Source organism: Schistocerca serialis, chromosome 1, assembly GCF_023864345.2.
Source record: "Schistocerca serialis cubense isolate TAMUIC-IGC-003099 chromosome 1, iqSchSeri2.2, whole genome shotgun sequence".
In the NCBI taxonomy this organism is placed as follows: Eukaryota; Metazoa; Arthropoda; class Insecta; order Orthoptera; family Acrididae; genus Schistocerca; species Schistocerca serialis.
This window is the reverse complement of record NC_064638.1, coordinates 962658786-962679095: the sequence shown is the minus strand read 5'-3', so window position 1 is coordinate 962679095 and position 20310 is coordinate 962658786. Positions and strand designations below refer to the sequence as shown.

At 36.7% G+C, this 20310-nt stretch overlaps 1 protein-coding gene across 1 annotated transcript in view; it reads right to left on the bottom strand.

The window, feature by feature from the left end:
• Nucleotides 1-20310, bottom strand: part of LOC126452593 (GATOR complex protein Iml1) — a 572541-nt gene that overhangs the window by 504968 nt on the left and 47263 nt on the right. The window contains exons 7-8 of the mRNA XM_050091115.1: nt 1242-1429; nt 952-1148 (exon numbers count right to left, since the gene is read on the bottom strand). Of these exons, the coding sequence (XP_049947072.1) occupies nt 952-1148; nt 1242-1429 (385 nt within the window). The remainder of the gene's footprint in view (nt 1-951; nt 1149-1241; nt 1430-20310) is intronic.

The following is a 20310-nucleotide window of genomic DNA, read 5'->3' as shown; positions in this document are numbered from 1 at the left end:
ACATGTGCAGTGCGAGCATGCTATGACATCCAGTCATGTCAGTAAAAACTTGTTCCCGATGCTTTTTATAGAGACCCTGTATCTTTCACATGTCGGTTGATGCAAATAAGAACAAGGGTTTGTCAGTATTGCATCAGTGTCTGTACGATGGGTGCAATTTTTATTTTTATTTTTATTTCTATCTTTTTTTTTTTTTTTTTCTTTCAGTGTCCCATTAAATTATTAACCACCTTCTTTACTTTGTACATGAATGGCAAGGAGGAAAAACATAACACAAATTCTCGACTTGTTATGCAACGCAGCATAATGTTCTCAAAACAGTTTTCCATGTTCAACTCCCCCCTCCCCCTCTCCCTTCATCCTTTTCCTCAACGTCTCTCCTCCATCCTCTCCTTCCATCTCTCTTGTCCCTCACAATCTGTTTCCTTTGCAATCCCAGCTAATTCAGTGACTTTTTTACAAATCATTTCCTTTTATTCAACAGCTAAAGAAAGACAACAATTGCAACAGTACATAAGTAAAGGCATTTTTGTTATTTCAGTCCACTATATCCTAACCAACATTTTTAATCTTTCTATTGTAACTTTCTAGTGCATTACATATTGTTATCTCTATTGGTCCAGACTGGAACAGTGAGATGACAGTTCAAGAACAATACCCAAATATCTGTTGATGGAACAACAGAACATTAAGAACTGTCACCCAACACAAAGCAAGCAAAACTGCCCAACACGAGTACAGAAATAACAAGGAACAGCATGAAAACAGAAAAAGACCTGAAACATAATAGAAAATGAGTGTGGTACAGAAAGGCAAAGGGAGCAAATTAATTTATTTATATGACAGATATATGGAGAGAAACGAGAAGCTGAATATGAATGATGGGAGGGGATAAGAACAGCAACATGAAAGTGAATATAAAAAGATCAAAAGTAGGAGACTAGTACTTACCTTCAGCAGAGGTACTGCATGTAGTGGCTGTTCACCAACACAAACTAAGTCACTACCCACACCGTTATCAATAATTCGTTGTTTAGTAACATTAGTAAGTTCTCGGTCAACTTCAAAAACACCGACCCCTGGTGTAATTACTACCGACAATTGACCAGTTCGATCAAAACTGCGATCCAAGTAATGCTTTTCAAACACTGAAACAATGATTACATCACTCGCTATAGTAAGAAAATTTCACAAAAATATATCACAGGCAGCATGGATTTAACAGCAAACACCAATATTACCATTGAGAGACATGTTTAACACTTCCAGAAAATTTCCTTGAGCAGCTGTAGAATTCACAGCCTTTGGAACGTGTTCACCAGGTCTTTTGTGATACTCTAGAACTATTTTTTGATAATCAGTAAAAAGACGTCGCAACTGGACCAATGTATTTGTCCAGTCTTCATAGCGCTCGTTTTGGACAGCAACTCTGAAAAATCAGACAACAATGGTAACAATTACACAAATCCTAGCACATGCACATGCAAATTTTTCAGAAAATTACCTTCATTATAAGCACTAACTGCCTTTCCATGAGAAAACTAAAATGTATGAGATAAATAAATAGTTTCAAAATATTTACAAAATAAAAAATCTTGGTCAGCATAAGGTTTATTTGAAGGCAAAGTTGATGTCACAGTTGTACAGATACATTTACTTACAAACCATAATTGACCAAAAGAAGGGATTGGGGTTGAAAGTGGAACATATCCCGAGACATTAAGGAACTATCAATATGGCATGGCAATGGAGGGAACAGTGGGCTGGGAGGAGGAGGGGATGGAGGGGGATGGGGAGAGGGCTGGGGGCCGGGGGGGGGGGGGGGGGGGGAGGACTGTACAGGAGGGAGACCAAAGCATAACCACAGCAAGGCATCAGTCACGAGACTCACTATTTCCTGTAACCTTTCGCAGCATTATCTATGGACACATCGATGCCAACCTGGTCGCCAAAAACAAAAGCAAAACTCATCACTAAACACCACATAAGATCATTCAATGGACTAGTTGGCTCTGGCTCTACAGCATGCAAGTCTCTGCTGTCTGAGGTATAGTGTGTGCACCAGACAACACATGCCAAAATGTGGGCAACACAACCTTCAACCTTACATAAAAAATTAGAGCTATACACATAAAATAACAGGTCATATTAATTACCTTGCACAAATGTGCCCAGTACTGAACACAATAGTGATGAATATCCAAAGCTATCAGCTGGTTATTACACAGAAATCAAATTTTTAAAATCAAGTTCAATGCCCTCACATTGCCAAAGGGAGAAAGGCAGGCCTGAGTTAATAAGTGTGATAGCAAAATGTTGAACATTACTAAACAACAGTGCTTTGAAACAAATCTGCAGACAGCATCAGCACACAAACACTGGACTGTTTAGTAAGAGTGAAGAAAGCACATAGTTTCAGACTCCCAGGGAATATATTATTATAATCACACACGGGAATAAATCATCTCAAACAATGACACTTTCCTATGGTGGTAGGCGACGGACAGTTATCTAAGACTAAAATGTATCTGCCTCACCACACAATCCAGAATGGAACATATCTGAAAAGAAACCTGAAAAGAAAAACTACAGATAGGATGGAACATTGTGTCACAATAAAAATTTGTCAATTTTCATCTGATCTAACTGGTACCTAAGGCTATGTGACAAAACGGCTCCAACAAAAAACTGCAGAATATGAATATAAGACACACTAATATTTGCGGACAGTGCAGTTATGTAGATGCATTGATCCACAGACTTACTTGTGGAACTGCCACCTGCATCACACTAAAAATAAGGCAAAATTCTGACAAAGTTAGATAAAACATCATGCAATGCAATAAGATACTGGATTTATTGCTTCCAAAGAAATGAACATTTGAAAATAAAGAAGACCACAGCAATGTGAATCTTGAGTCACTCTGCAATTTATATAACAGAACATGCAAACTCTACCCTGGAAGAATACAAAAGTGTACACTGAAACAGAATTAACAAAAGAAATAGAGTACGACAGATATGGAGAAATATATGGCAAATGATTCGAACTAATATTGCAATAGAATGAGAAATGAAGGGGACGAGATGGAACAATGTACCAAGATCAAAACAATACTTACTTGTGTCTTCGTTTACATGATGAGTCTGCAATTCACAATTAAATGTTTGAAAGAGGTTTCTTAGAACGACATCCATATTACTTTTATCATTTAGTATATTATTATAAATTTCAAAAATGTTACTAAACTACTACTCCAAGTCTAAAGAATTTTCATCAGAAGAAAGGGGGAAAAGAAAAAAAGGTAAAAATATGAAAAAGAAAGGAAGAAAGGAAGAAAAGAGAAAGAAAGAAACTTATGTTCAGTGTTATCAATGGACACACATATGTTGGCATGACTCTACTGCCACGTCAAAGGAAGCTGCAAAGGTTGTCAGTTAAGACTAAAAATTATGAAGCACATAAGTACTACATTCTTAATTGACATCAACCTGTATCCAAAGAGTCAACCTTTCAATCATACAATATGAGAAACCCTACACACAGTACAAGGTGTAATTTCTGTGTTACCAGTATACTTCTATATGTTAATTTTTGATACTAATATTACTATGTCCAATAACTTGTAAGTTAATAAATATTTTATACACTTGACAGCACTCAAGTGTGAGGGAAAACTAAAGTAGCACAAAATACAGAAGTAAAAACTTCGTCATTGATGGATCAATGCAAGATCCAATGATGGCAACTTAGAGTTGCCAAAGCTGATCATCATAAATAAAATTATAATTAGAAATCTTGGGTGTTGAAATCTTTACTTCTCTATTTCATAATAAAAAATTATTTTATGGAATAATAATATTTATGCTCCCATGTCCCACACACTAGTAATTCAACCTTTCTCATATTCCTAAACATGGTGATGCACTGCACATGCATGTCTACTGGGGATTAAATGTTGTAATCACGACCTCAAAAGTCCCAGTAATTTTAAACATACCCAATAGCTACTCACATCTTTCTTCATCTATAGCAATTAATTCTATCTGTGTTGAAATTAAGCTTGAATAAGGATGAATCTAAGTCCAAATATCCCACAGACAAGGAAATACTGGAGTATCACTTTCATTGATTTCAGTCAAAGTGCATTCATGCTTAAATATTCGACTAAAAATTAGCAGTTTTACTGCACACGTCAAGTTTCAAAAAAGTTCATTCATAACAATTTCTTGGAAATGAAAATCAATGGCAGTATGTACAGCCAGAAATAACCAACACTTATGTTTATGGTAACTAACAGGCAGAAGGGATAGAATTTCTAAAAATCATTGGGGAAAGTGGCAACAAAACGACTATTTTCATTTGTCTGTAGAATGTACGAAGCTGGCGTAATACCATCAGGCTTTTTGAAAAACAGCATCCAAGTTGCTGACAAGAATAATGTACAGAAGAATGGAAAAGAAAATTGAGGATCTGTTAGAAGACTATCACTTTGGCTTTAAGAAAGGTAAAGGCACTAGAGAGGCAGTTCAGATGTTGCAGTTGATAATGGAAGCAAGACTGAAGAAAAAACATGGTATGTTCATACAATTTGTCGACCCGAAAAAATGTATTCAACAATGTAAAATGGTGCAACATGTTTGAAATTCTGAGAAAAATAGTTGTAAGCCATATGGAACGGTGGGTAATATACAATGTGTACAAGAAACAAGAGGGAGCAATAAAGCTGGAAGACCAAGAACGAAGTGCTACCATTAAAAAGGGTGTAAGACAGGGATACAGTCTTTCACCCCTACTGTTCACGTTATACATCGAAGAAGTAATGAAGGAAATAAAAGAAAGATTCAAAGAGTGGGATTACAATTCATACTGATAGGATATCAATGATAAGGTTCGCTTATGATATTGCTATCCTTAGTGAAAGAGTGAAGGAGGACTGCAGGATGCGTTGCATAGAATGAACAGTCTAATGAGTACAGAATACAGATTGAGAGCAACTCAAAGAAAGATGAACGTAATGAGAAATGGAAGAAATGAGAATAGCGAGAAACTTAACATTATAATTGGAGACCACGAAGTAGATGAAGTTAAGGGATTCTGTTACCTAGACAGCTAAGTACCCTATGACAGACAGAGTGAGGAGGACATAAAAAGCACACTAGCATTGGCAAAAAGGCATACCTGCCAAGAGAAGTCCACTAGTATCAAACACGTCTTAAATTGAGGAAGAAATTTCTGAGGATACACAGCATTTTACAGTAGTGAGACATGGTCTGTGGGAAAACCAGAACAGAAGAGAATTGGAGTTTTTGAGATGTGGTGCTACAAAAGAACATTTAAAATTAGGTGGACTTATAAGGTAAGGAATGAGGAGGTTCTTCACAGAATCGGTTAGGGAAAGAACATATGAAAACTACTGACAAAAATGACAGGACATATGTTAAGGCATCAGGGGATAACTTCAATGGTACTAGAGGGAGCTGTAGAGGGTAAAAACTATTGTGGAAGACAGAGATTGGAATACATACAAGTAATGGAGTATGTAGGGTGCAACTGTTACTCTGACATGAAAATGTTAACACAAGAGAGGATTTCTTGGTTGTTTTTGTTGTTGTTGTTGTGGTCTTCAGACCTGAGACTGGTTTGATGCAGCTCTCCATGCTACTCTATCCTGTGCAAGCTTCATCATCTCCCAGTACCTACTGCAGCCTACATCCTTCTGAATCTGCTTAGTGTATTCACCTCTTGGTCTCCCTCTACGATTTTTACCCTCCTCGTTGCCCTCCAGTACTAAATTGGTGATCCCTTGATGCCTCAGAACATGTCCTACCAACCGATCCCTTCTTCTGGTCAAGTTGTGCCACAAACTCCTCTTCTCCCCATTTCTATTCAATACCTCCTCATTAGTTATGTGATCCACCCACCTAATCATCAGCATTCTTCTGTAGCACCACATTTCGAAAGCTTCTATTCTCTTCTTGTCTAAACTATGTATCTTCCATGTTTCACTTCCATACATGGCTACACTCCATACAAATACTTTCAGAAACGACTTCCTGACACTTAAATCTATACTTGATGTTAACAAATTTCTCTTCTTCAGAAATGCTCTTTTCTTTTGTTTCCTTTACTGCTTGCTCAATATACAGGTTGAATAGCATCGGGGAGAGGCTACAACCCTGTCTCACTCCCTTCCCAACCACTGCTTCCCTTTCATGCCCCTTGACTCTTATAACTGCCATCTGCTTTCTGTACAAATTGTAAATAGCATTTTGCTCCCTGTATTTTACCCCTGCCAACTTCAGAATTTGAAAGAGAGTATTACAGTCAACATTGTCAAAAGCTTTCTCTAAATCTACAAATGCTAGAAACATAGGTTTGCCTTTCCCTAATCTTTCTTCTAAAGTAAGTCGTAGGCTCAGTATTGCCTCACGTGTTCCAACATTTCTATGGAATCCAAACTGATCTTCCCCGAGGTCGGCTTCTACCAGTTTTTCCATTCGTCTGTAAAGAATTTGTGTTAGTATTTTGCAGCTGTGACTTATTAAACTGATAGTTCGGTAATTTTCACATCTGTCAACACCTGCTTTCTTTGGGATTGGAATTATTATATTATATTACTCTTGAAGTCTGAGGGAATTTCGCCTGTCTCATACATCTTGCTCACCAGATGGTAGAGTTTTGTCAGGACTGGCTCTCCCAAGGTTGTCAGTAGTCATAATGGAATGTTGTCTACTCCCGGGACCTTGTTTCGACTCAGGTCTTTCAGTGCTCTGTCAAACTCTTCACGCAGTATCATATCTCCCATTTCATCTTCATCTACCTCTTCTTCCATTTCCATAATATTGTCCTCAAGAACATCGCCCTTGTATAGACCCTCTATATACTCCTTCCACCTTTCTGCTTACCCTTCTTTGCTTAGAACTGGGTTTCCATCTGAGCTCTTGATGTTCATATAAGTGGTTCTCTTATCTCCAAAGGTCTCTTTAATTTTCCTGTAGGCAGTATCTATCTTACCCCTCACGAGATAAGCCTCTAGATCCTTACATTTGTCCTCTAGCCCTCCCTGCTTAGCCATTTTGCACTTCCTGTCGATCTCATTTTTGAGATGTTTGTATTCCTTTTTGCCTGCTTCACTTACTGCGTTTTTGTACTTTCTCCTTTCATCAATTAAATTCAGTATCTCTTCTGTTACCCAAGGATTTCTACTAGCCCTCATCTTTTTACCTACTTGATCCTCTGCTGCCTTCACTACTTCATTCCTCAAAGCTACCCATTCTTCTTCTACTGTATTTCTTTCCCCCATTCCTGTCAATTGTTCCCTTATGCTCTCCCTGAAACTCTGTACAACCTCTGGTTTAGTCGGTTTATCCAGGTCCCATCTCCTTAAATTCCCACCTTTTTGCAGTTTCTTCAGTTTTAATCTACAGTTCATAACCAATAGATTGTGGTCAGAGTCCACATCTGCCCCTGGAAATATCTAACAATTTAAAACCCGGTTCCTAAATCTCTGTCTTACCTTTATATAATTTATCTGATACCTTCTAGTATCTCCACGGTTCTTCCATGTATACAACCTTCTTTCATGATTCTTGAACCAAGTGTTAGCTATGATTAAGTTATGCTCTGTGCAAAATTCTACCAGGCGGCTTCCTCTTTCATTTCTTAGCTCCAATCCATATTCACCTACTACATTTCCTTCTCTTCCTTTTCCTACTGTCAAATTCCAGTCACCCATGACTATTAAATTTTCATCTCCCTTCACAACCTGAATAATTTCTTTTATCTCATCATACATTTCATCAATTTCTTCATCATCTGCAGAGCTAGTTGGCATAAAACTTGTACTACTGTAGTAGGGGTGGGCTTCGTGTCTATCTTGGCCACAATAATGTGTTCACTATGCTGTTTGTAGTAGCTTACCCGCACTCCTATTTTTTTTATTCATTATTAAACCTACTCCTGCATTACCCCTATTTGATTTTGTATTTATAACCCTGTATTCACCTGACCAAAAGTCTTGTTCCTCCTGCCACCGAACTTCACTAATTCCCACTATATCTAACTTTAACCTACCCATTTCCCTTTTTAAATTTTCTAACCTACCTGCCCGATTAAAGGATCTGACATTCCACGCTCCGATCCATAGAACGCCAGTTTTCTTTCTCCTGATAACAACGTCCTATTGAGTAGTCCCCCGCCCAGAGATCCGAATGGGGGACTATTTTACCTCCGGAATATTTTACCCAAGAGGACGCCATCATCATTTAGGCATACAGTAAAGCTGCATGCCCTCAGGAAAAATTACAGCTGTACTTTCCCCTTGCTTTCAGCCATTCACAGTACCAGCACAGCAAGACTGTTTTGGTTACTGTTACAAGGCCAGGTCAGTCAATCATCCAGACTGTTGCCCCTGCAACTACTGAAAGTGTTACAAGGCCAGGTCAGTCAAACATCCAGACTGTTGCCCCTGCAACTACTGAAAAGGCTGCTGCCCCTCTTCAGGAACCACACGTTTGTCTGGCCTCTCAACAGATACCCCTCCGTTGTGGTTGAACCTACAGTACAGCTATCTGTATCGTTGAGGCACACAAGCCTCCCCACCAACGGCAAGGTCCATGGTTCATGGGGGGGGGGGGGGGGGGGGCGTAAAAGTAATCAGAAGACTGCTGACAAAAAATAAATACCTTCGCAAGTGAAGTAATATGAAATACTATTACACTATAGAACACAAGCAGGAAGTACTTTTGGTTCAAACCCCTACATAATATAACCAACAGTCCACCTGCATAAATGGTTTCAACCTAACTCCACAGAGGGCAATCTCAATGCCAAATGTAGAACAAACAGCTCACCACATGGATGCTCAGCACACACTAGCTGCATTCCATGATATTTTCTTTCTGATGTTTCAGCTACATATACTTTAACCACAGAAGTAAGAAAACTTTCAGAAACAGCAAATCAACAACCTTCTGCAGTAGCTAAGAAGGTGCCACTATTTTACCAAAACTAGAGTTTGCAGCTTTGGAATAGATTTAAAACTACTAAACGGATATGAAAATGGATTAAACATCAATAGAGTCTACCTGAACAATCTTCATTTTGCACATGAACTACCGTCAACTTTAGCAGAATTTTGATAAAAGGTGGAAGGACTCAACAAAGAAAATGTGGAAGTAGTGTACAAAATTGTTCATATTTATTTACAGTAAGTATTCTGAAGGGTGTATATGAAGATCAGCTATGATATTTAAAAAAAAAAATGAAGAAGGGATGTTGCAGTTTAGCATATAGTCAGTTTTGATGTCGTTAGAAACAAAACACATGTGAGAAGCAGACGGATATTAGATGAAGTAAATAAGATGATGACAAATGTTTGCAGTTTGCCTGGGAAATTGAATTTCGTGTTCAAATGTAAATTCCAAACACATCTGAAACAGGGTGTGAAAAACCCAGCTTATAATGCAAGTTATAACCTACACCAGTGTTATATCGATTTTAAATGTGCAAATCCTCCAAAAAGATAGTGCCTCTACAATCATTGGAAAGCAGCACTTCTCTATTAATGTTCAGGGGCAGGTAGACAAACGAATGGGAGTGAGAAAAGACATGGGTTGAGGATTTCATAGAGACAATTAAGTAATTTCATTGCACATGGACCAAGGAATAGCCAAATATACAGTCAGATGAGAAGCCACTGAAACTTTTTGACAGACTTTCAAAGACAAAGAATGACCAATAGAACAACCTGATGGAATATAGCTTATTTTATTATATGGAAACGCAAAACAAATGCAAATGTGTGAAAGCATTGCAGAATTCTGAATATTACTTGAAAGCTTCCAAAAGCAAGCATTAGCAAAGGATGTTCTCCAAACAAGTAATAAGGTATCAGACAACTATGCAGCAGTACATATAAAAGGGTTGGTAACAACTAAATTACCTAACTATATATAAAAACAAAGATGAGGTGACTTACCGAAACATTTATGTTTGTGTTTGTGTTTGTTTGTGTTTGTTTGTGTGTCTATCGACCTGCCAGCGCTTTCATTCGGTAAGTCACCTGATCTTTGTTTTTATATATAATTTTTCCCACGTGGAATGTTTCCCTCTATTATATTGAAATTACCTAATTATATAGATTAGATCAGATTACATGTACTTTTTGTTGCAACTGATCCACAGTGGGGAGATCATCTTGGAATGGACGATGCCAGACAACAAGAATACACAATAAATACTTACAAAATGCAAACAGATATGCTACTGTACCTTCAGCTGATCACAAATGAAACTATGCTTCTCGATGTGTAATTAGTTTTAAAAAAACTTAAAATTTTTATGTATAAACAGATATAAAACTTGTAACCAAATGTTAAATGTTCAATATGATTAGGTGCACATGATAATTCTTAGGCTACTGTAGCCACACATCATCAAATAAAAAAATAAAAATAAATAAATAAAAAACATTTTATAGCATTTATTTGCAATGACTGAATTACTGTAAACATTTGTACTTAAATCAGATTGTACACAATATTCACATTATGTGATATTATTCTGCTAAGAAATTCACCAATGGGGTGGAAGGAGCTGGCTACCAATAAAGCCTTTTGAATCTTCTAAAACTGAAGTTTAGAATCTGTAAAACTTGGTATGGCTGCCGGCATGTTACTGAATAGTGAATATGTTTATGAACTGAAGTAAATGTCTTTAAATTTTTGTGAAAGTTATTCTTATTTCTAGTACTGATTCCATGAACTGAACCGTTGGTTTGAAAAAGACAAATTTCATTAAAGAATAAATATATTGGGAAGCAGATGAATGGGGAGAGTAGGAATTGGAATAGTCAGCAGGAATCTGATATTAATCCTTGTTAACTGTTAATTAAATTACAGGGCATTTAGTAACCTAAATAAAAATCATAATTATTCTTCTGCCAAATTTTTTCTCACAATTGAGAAATTCTATGAAGTGATATGAAGTGGAAATAATGCCAATGCAGCATGAGAAAAAGCGATTTCAAAATAGGCGAAAAGCTGCTTAGACTGCATGTACAGCCGAATTTCTTTCGATCTCAGCCACCACTAAGAATGAAGCAAAAAACATTGGCCGGCCGCGGTGGTCTAGCGGTTCTAGGCGCGCAGTCCGGAATCGCGCAACTGCTACGGTCGCAGGTTCGAATCCTGCCTCGGGCATGGATGTGTGTGATGTCCTTAGGTTAGTTAGGTTTAAGTAGTTCTAAGTTCTAGGGGACTGATGACCACAGTAGTTAAGTCCCATAGTGCTCAGAGCCATTTTTGAAAAAACATTGGTTTATGGAATATGTAAACAAGAGGCAGAAACCAGCCACCACTAAGAATGAAGAAAAAAAACAGTGGTTCGTGGAATATGTAAACAAGAGGCAGAAGCACCACTAGTAAATTGCATGACACTTTATTCAGAAATACTGTTTTCGGTCTATAAAAAAAAATTCAACTTCATTATGTATCCATATTTCCAGAATAGCCACAGAAGATTCTCTGTAAATAAAAGTGAAATGCTTCTGGTGTAGAACACTCTTTAATTAATTGCAATAAGCATAAGATGGAAAAACCTGACAATAATGATTGCAACACCTGCTTTGGCAGATGGTCATGCAGGCAAACACATTAAAATATTACAATCACCTTGCTTTGTGTTGGTGACCATGCCGCATATAATATAGTAATGGTGTCAACAGTGATGGATAGCACTGGCCACAATGGGGGTGGGATATTAGGAGTAAACTGGGCATGGTGCTCAATCTGTCCCCTTATTCTGGATGTGTCACTTCACTAGTGGGAAGCAGCAGTAAATCACATTCGGTCTCCTCCTTCCCCCTTCTCTCTCCATGTTATTATCCCAACCTCAATAGGAGGCTGCCAGTTCTTACACCCCAGTATCTCTTTCCAGATCATAACTAATACGTGTAGCAAGTTTGTTTGGAATCTTTCCAGGGATTTAGGGTGAGCTTTCTGCCCATGTACAAACATGTCAAATATATTTCACAAATATTTAACAAATTTCAAACTTACTTGTACAGATATTTGATTTGTATCTCTAGCAATTTTCACCCTGCATTTTCATTTTCACATATCTAAATGTTTATTATGTTGTATCTCCTGCATGGTGTGTCTTCAATGATATGGTTTTGCAGGTATATCCTGCGGTACATATGGCTAGTGTCTGTGAAATGTACAGTTAGTAGTACAGAAGTAACAAATTGAAATGTCATGCTTCATGTGGCAGTTTTACTGCATCATTATCGAAAATGTACTAACCTACAAAGTTTTTTTCCGTTTATCATTTTGTGGTGATTGTCAAGTAGAAAAAGTTTCATAATGGTTTGAAATTGTGTGTTAAGCTTGTTGACAGTTACTAAGTGCTCTCATTCTCAAATACTGGATGAATAAAGTATGAGCATTTGTACATCACGGATTACCTTGCTTTTCACCACCACCCCTTTGATAGATAGGTGGTACTTATCCCCACAAGGATTCTTTCCAGCGAGCAGTAAGTGATATCTGTATCAAGTTTGGTTGAAATCAGTCTAGTAATTTAGGAGGAGATGAGGATCATCATACATACACCTATTTTTATATATGTATGGATAGAAAATGTATACCATATTCACGCATATGTGTGTGTGTGTGTGCGTATGTATGCTAAAGTGAGATGTGGTTCTTTTTGAGGAGGGGGGGGGGGGGGGGGGGGGGGGGGGGGTTGGTAGTGAATGGGTTGGGTGACATGTAGCATGTAGGTGGATGTTGTTGCTGGTTATGGGTTTAAGGAGACTTAACACATAAGCACACCAGTCTTCTATTCACCTCCCAGCACAGAATCAGTGTATCCCATGTCCTTCGTACAGTGCAATCTCTCCCCATGAGATTTCTATATTTTTGGAACCCTGAAGAAAGACATTTGTGGCGATCAGTTGCTTTTTGGATGAAGAGGGACACACCCGGGTGCAATCGTGGTTCTGTACGCAACAATAAACACATTTCCATGAAAAAATTATACCACCTTGTCTCACAATGGAATGGGATAAATATATTAACAGTTATGGTAATTACTTTTGAAATAATAAACAATTTACTTATTTTTTTCCCTGTCTCATTTTCATATGACTGCTCCTTAGATCTGGGGAAGATGTGGGTACCAGCCCAGTACTCACCTACTGGGTTGTGGAAAACCACCTAATAACGCCTTTCGGGCTGGCTAGCATATTGTCCTTCATTGTTAACCCACTGTGTAGATTCAAACTGAGACCTGCACACCTCCCAATCCTGGGAGACAGCGCATTACCATGCACAGCTATCCAGGTGGGTGACACATGTAGGGCTGTGCTAACTGTGGTGGTTGTTGTGATCTTCAGTCCAAAGACTGGTTTGATGTAGCTCTCCATGCTACTTTATCCTGTACAAGCTTCTTAATTTCAAAATAATTACTGCAACCTACATCCTTCTGAATCTGTTTACTGTATTCACCTCTTGGTCCCTCTCTATGATTTTTAACCCCCTCCCCCCCCCCATTTCCCTCCAGTACTAAATTGTAAATCCCTTGATGTCTCAGGAGGTGTCCCGTCAACCAATCCCATCTCCTAGTTAGGTTTTGTCAGCAATATCTTTCCTCCCCAATTCTATTCAGTAGCTCCTCATTAGGTATGTGATCTACCCATCTAATCCTCAGCATTCTTCTGTAACAACATATTTCAAAAGCTTCTATTCTCTTCTAGTCTAAACCTTTTATCATCCATGTTTCACTTCCATACATGGTTATACCTCACACAAATACTTTCAGAAAAGACTTCTTGCACTTAAATTCATATGAGATGTTGACAAATTTCTCCTCTTCACAAACACTTTTCTTATCGTTGCCAGTCTCCACATTATATCCTCTCTACTTCAGCCATCATCCATTATTTTGCTCCCCAAAGAGTAAAACTCATCTACTACTTTTGGTGTCTCATTTTCGAACATAATTCCCTCAGTATCACCTGTTTTAATCTGACTGCATTCCATTATCCTTGTTTTGCTTTGGTGATATTCATCTTATATCCTCCTTTCAAGGCACTGTCCAACCCATTCAATTGCTCTTCCAAGTCCTTTGCTGAATTACAATGTCCTCAGCAAATATCTAAGTTTTTATTTCTTCTTCCTGGACTGAGTCCTACTCTTTTTTTCCCCCCAGATTGAACATCAGGGATAGACTACAACCCTGTCTCATTCCCTTCTCAATCAGTGCTTCCTTTTCATACCTCTTGACTCGTAACTGTCATCTGGTTTGTAAATAGCTTTGTGCTCCCTGTAATTTATCCCTGATACCTTCAGAATTCAAAGAGAGTATTCCAGTCAACATTGTCACAAGCTTACTCTAAGTCTATCTTCTAAGAGGAATTGTAGAGACTTGATTACCTTGTGTGTTCTTACATTCCTCAAAAATCCAAACTGATCTTCCCCAAGGTCGGCTTCTGCCAGTTTTCCCAATCTTCTGTAAAGAATTCATGTTAGTATTTTGTATATCATGACTTAATTCAACTGATAGTTTGGTCATATTCACCACCTGTCTCATACATCTTACACAACAGATTGGAAACTTTTTGTCATGGCTGGTTCTCCCAAGACAATCAATAGTTCTGATGGGAAGTCATCTACTCCCATGGCCTTGCTTTGACTTAAATTCTTTCAGTGCCCTGTCAAAATCCTCTCACAGAATAACATCTCTCATCTCATCTAATCTTCATCTATATCCTTTACCATTTCTAATAAAATTGCCCTCAAGTACATTTTGCTTAGTACCGGTTTTCCAACTGGGCTCTTGATATTCATATAGCTGCTCCTCTTTTCTCCAAAGCCATGTTTAATCTCCCTGAAGGCAGTATCTTTCTTTTCCCTACTGATATATGCTTCCAAACACTTAAATCTGTCCTCTAGCCATTCCTGCTTGGCCATTTTGCACTTCGCATCAATCTCATTTTTTAGACATTTGTATTCCCTTTGTCTGGTCTATTTGCTTTATATGTTCTCCTCTGATTTTTACTATGCCTTGTCTTTTCCTTCCTCTGCTGCCTTCACAATTTCATATATCAAGGCTACCCACTCCTCCTCTACCATATTCCTTTCCCCTGTTCTTGTCAATCACAGTCTAATGCTTCCTCTAAAAGTGTCACCAACCTCTGGTTCTTTCGACTTATCCAGGTTCCATATCCTTAATTTCTTACCTTCAGTTTTAATCTACAGTTCATTACCAATAAATTGTGGTCAGAGTCCATAACTGCCCCTAGAAATGTCTTACATGTAGTCATGCCTATATTTAATGTTATATTACGTGGTCGATTAAATTAAAAAGTGTGTGGTTTTTCAGATTAAGTGCTCGATTAGATTAAAAAGTGAGTGGTTTTCTAGGTTGGGCTGATCATTTATGAGTTGTTTTCTGTAACTGTTTTCTGAATGTGGTAGTTTTCTTGTAGGGTGAGAATGGGTTTCTTTGTTTATCTTTATGATGTCTACATCTGTAACTCTGGTGGTAATTTTACGTGGATGTTTGTGTAAATGTTCTGCAAATGTTGAATGATTTTCCTATACTTCAATACTATTTGTATCATGCGTCTAATGTTCTCCTGGTCTGACCTATATATCTTCAATCACATGTATCAAATCTTAGTTGGTATATTCCTCATTTCTGATATAGACCCTTTTTTTCTATTGCTTTTGAAAGTATTTTTAATTGAACTGTTGATTTTTGGGTTTTTTTTATGCCTTGTTTATGAAAATATTGGATATTCTGTGTGTGTATTTGTGCTTGTATGGCACTGATATCATATTTTGTTTTCTTTTCCACTGTGTTCTTCCTGTTTTTGTGTCTTGTATGTGAGGATTTGGATGATATGACGCCTGGTGTATTATTGTATCTGTTGTTGTCAGTTTTTGATATATATCAAATGTGTGTTGTGAAGCCTAACAGCTGATTTCAGCCACATCTGACGTCACATATAGAATATTCATTTACTAAATACTGTCAAACGCAAGCAAAAATCACCTTAGGGTAATATTGTGGAGACAATAACTATGTACTAAGGTTCTACACACTGAAATTTACTGCTTATTTTAGTAGGAATGAATAAGATTACCTGGCACTTCTGTAGTTCGCAAAAATGTAATCACAAACATTGCAATGTAATTTATCAAACATTACTACCATCATATTTTAATGTAATATTAACACAAATGTATTTCTATATGATGTTCTTAAAGCTTTTGTGCGTTCAAAGCTACAGAAACAAGTTAACATGTTGAAAATGTACAGTTTATGGTGAGGGCATTATTAGGAAATGTAAATGAATCTAACTTTCTAATAACCAAGCCAGATACATAAGTTTTGCCTATATCACAAAATTCTATATTTCATTTCATCTCCCAATATATGGTAGGAACACTTTTTATTAATTAGGTTGGCTGTAAGTAAAGAAAGAAGTAACTAAATTGTTGTTATATTGGACACCTCATATTTAACTACGAAAACATAAAAATTACTGTGACCTTTGTATTTACAAATGTTTACCTGTATTTTGCCATCCCAATTGTCAGCTCACTCTAAAACTTTTAATTACAATGGAGGAAAAGATAGACTGCTACTTACCATAAAGATAACATGCAAACAGACACAATTAAAAGGCTTTCGGCCACAGTCTTCATTGGAAAAAGCGAAACAGACACCATTCATTCACACAAACAAGCACACTTCACATTCACATGACCACTAACTCCAGCAGCACAGGCCAGAATACTTTAAGCTTTTAACTGTAATTCACTATAGTCTGTTTACAACAATTAACCCAGTGTAATATTTAATATAACACTGGCGAATTTTTGTAGCTAGCTAGTCAGTCTTCCATTAAACTTTGAGATAGAATCTATGTTTGCTGGTCCTAAAAATGTGATAACAAACTGTATTATTTAAAACAGTGTAATTGTAAACTTGATTATTATACACATCATGTGTAAAGTCTGCAGATTGGAAGAATTTCAGATTATCCATGAGAATCAGTTGTTGCAGCAAAGAAGAAAAAAAAGAGTGTACATATTCATACTTCAATGAATTTACCCCCTTGTCTGATGAACTATTCAGAATATCAGCTGTTCTAATGGACAACGACAGTTTCTTTCACACTTCAGCAAATTCCGAAACGGCAAAATGTTTCAGTTGGTTGTTCTGAATCTTTAAGGTGACCTCTAAGAAATATAACTATTTTGCTCTTTTCTTATTGTAAAATTTATCTTATCGTGAATTGAATTTATGTCTGTATGTGACTGGTCAATTTTACTACTTGACTCTTCTATCAGCACAAGAAGTCACCTATACATTTAGTCCAGTTTAAGAAGTTATACTTATCTGATGCTATTGTGTTAAATATGACCTGTTCTACATGGTCCATGAATATGTTTGCTATGGTTCTAGGCTCTACGGATCCTATAGGTAATACTTCACTTTGTAAACAGAATACATTATTAGAATGGAAATAGTTCTAGTCTGTTATTACCTCTAGTAGCTTGACTGTTTCTTTGCTGTACTCATGTGGAAGTGTAGTGTGTCTCTTATGATTTTGTTCTATGATGTTTACTGTTTTGGTTATTGGTATATTGCATGTTCTCCACATCCAATGAGAGGAGAGTGGCTGTGGCTGGAACCTGCACATCTTTTACGTAGTAGTAGTAGTAGTAGTAGTAGTAGCTTTATTCATCTGTAGATCTCTTTTTACAAGGATATAGGACATCTCAAAGTATTTACAAATTTAGATCAATTCAAAATAAGCTGATTTGTGTACACATATATTTACAGACTTCTAGTTAGAGACAATCATTAGATTTACTCCTGGTATACAGTACTTTTTTTTTTTTACAAATAACTTATTAAATAATGTAATGTCACACTGTTCACTCATAACACACTCAGGTGATCTCTGGGCCATTTTCTGTGCCACAAATTCCCATTTGCTATCCTGAAAAACTGAGTCTTCATCCCTCTATAATGAGTGAGATGTTGAGCTCAGAAAGAGGAAGAGTTGTTAGTATTGTGCTATGCAAAGCTTGGGGGTAAGCATTTATAGAAAGGAAAAAAGAAGGAAAAAAACATAAGTGAAGGTGTTATGTGGAATGTTGGTTATTTTATAATCATTATTATTATTATTATTTATTTGTATAACATTTTTTATCAAACCCCTGCTGTGTTTTAGCTAAGTAATCCTTCAATCTATAAAATGTATTGCATAACAGATACTTTTTAGCTGCCTTTTTAAATAAGAGTATTTTTGCAATTTCTTTGATCTCTTTTGGTAATTTATTGTACAGTTTTATTCCTTGGTAGAAAATGCTGTTTTGAGTTTTATGTTTATTTTTTCTTGGTAAATGTATGTTGATTCTATCTCTTGTTGCATGGTCATGGAAAGAGCTGTTTGTGCATTAATTACCCATGTTATTTTTGATGTGTACAACTGACTGGTAAATGTATTCACATTGGGCAGTTAAAATACCCAGTATTTTGAACAGATCTTTACAATGAGCTCGACTAGTATTTTTGGTTATTATTCTTATGGCCCTTTTCTGGAGTTTGAAAATTGTGTTCATGTTTTGTGCATTTGCTCCCCAAAAAAGAATGCCATAGCTAAGAATTGAGTGTACATATGAATAATATGTAACTAAAAGACACTGCATGTTACACACTGATGACAGGATTCTAAGGGCATAACACGCTGATGACATTTTGTTTGCAAGTACCTTTGAGTGTTCACACCACTTCAATTGAGAATCAATATTCATTCCTAGAAACTTTGCATTTGTTACACAGTCTATAGAGGTGCCATCTACATTTAATTCAAAATTGTCATTTTTCCTCTTCAAACTGAAATTCATGGCATTAGTTTTCTTTATGTCCAATGTCACTTTATTACTTGTTGACCAATCATAAACTTCCTTGAGAGTTTCATTTGCTTTCTCGGCAAGGAGTTCTCTTGTTTTCTTAGTGACTATAATATTGCTGTCATCAGCGAAGAGGATTTTTTCACCTGAGTAACACTACTGGGAAAGTCACTGATGTATATCAGGAATAGTATTGGTCCTAATATGCTATGTGGAACCCCTATATTAATGTATTTTGGTTCTGATAAGTGTTTTACTAAATGTTTAGATTTATTTGAAGTATGTGTCATCTCTACTCTTTGTACTCTATCTGTTAGGTATGATCGAAACCAGTCATTAGCAACCCCTCTTATTCCTAATGTTTCTAATTTATTTAATAGAATTGTGTGATCGACTGTATCAAACACCTTTGAAAGATCCAAAAATATGCCTGTGACACACTCATCTTCATCAAGAGCTTCAAGTACAACTTTTGTGAATTCTACTATGGCTGACACTGTATTTTTGACACTTTGGAAACCAAACTGTGATTTGCTTAAAAGATTGTATTTATTCAGGTAATTCATTGATCTGTCTTTCATAATTGCTTCTATTATTTTTGAGAATGCTGTCAGCAGGGAAATGGGCTGGTAATTTTCTCTGTCTTCTGCATTACCTTTCTTAAGCAAAGGTACAACTCTTGCCTGTTTTAACTGCTCTGGAAATGTCCCTGATGTGAAGGATTCATTTATTATATTTGTTAAGGGGCCTTGTATAATCCCTATGCATTGTTTCAGTACACACACTGGTACTTCATCTAAGCCTACTGACTTATTTTTTAGTTTTTTAATTGTTTTACTGACTTCTTTCTCTGTGGTTGGAAGTAACATCATTGTCTTTAGTGCAACGTTATTTACAGGCGTTATATTTGTTTGGGGGAATTTTTGCTGTAACTTCTCTGCAATACTTGAAAAATGCTCATTTACATAGTTTGCTAAGTGGTGCGGATCATTTATTACTTTATCCCCTTCCCTTAGCAGTATGTTATTCTGCTTTTGTTTGCCTCTCCCCGTTTCCTTTTTTATAACATCCCAAACTACTTTGCTTTTATTCTCTGTATTATATATTATTTTGTCATTAAATGACTTTTTTGCAGCAATCAGCACCTTTCTATAGCTCTTTTTGTATCTATGATAGTAATTTAAGAATTCTGAATCATTGCGAATCTTTTTCACGGAACTGAGGTGTTTAAGTGTTTGGGAGGACTTCTTAATACCTGCTATTATCCATCTGTTTTTGTGAGATGTTGATACAGATGTGCGTACTTTTGGAAATGCCTTTTCAAAGTTCAATATAAACAATGTGGAGAATTTAGAGAATTTCATATTC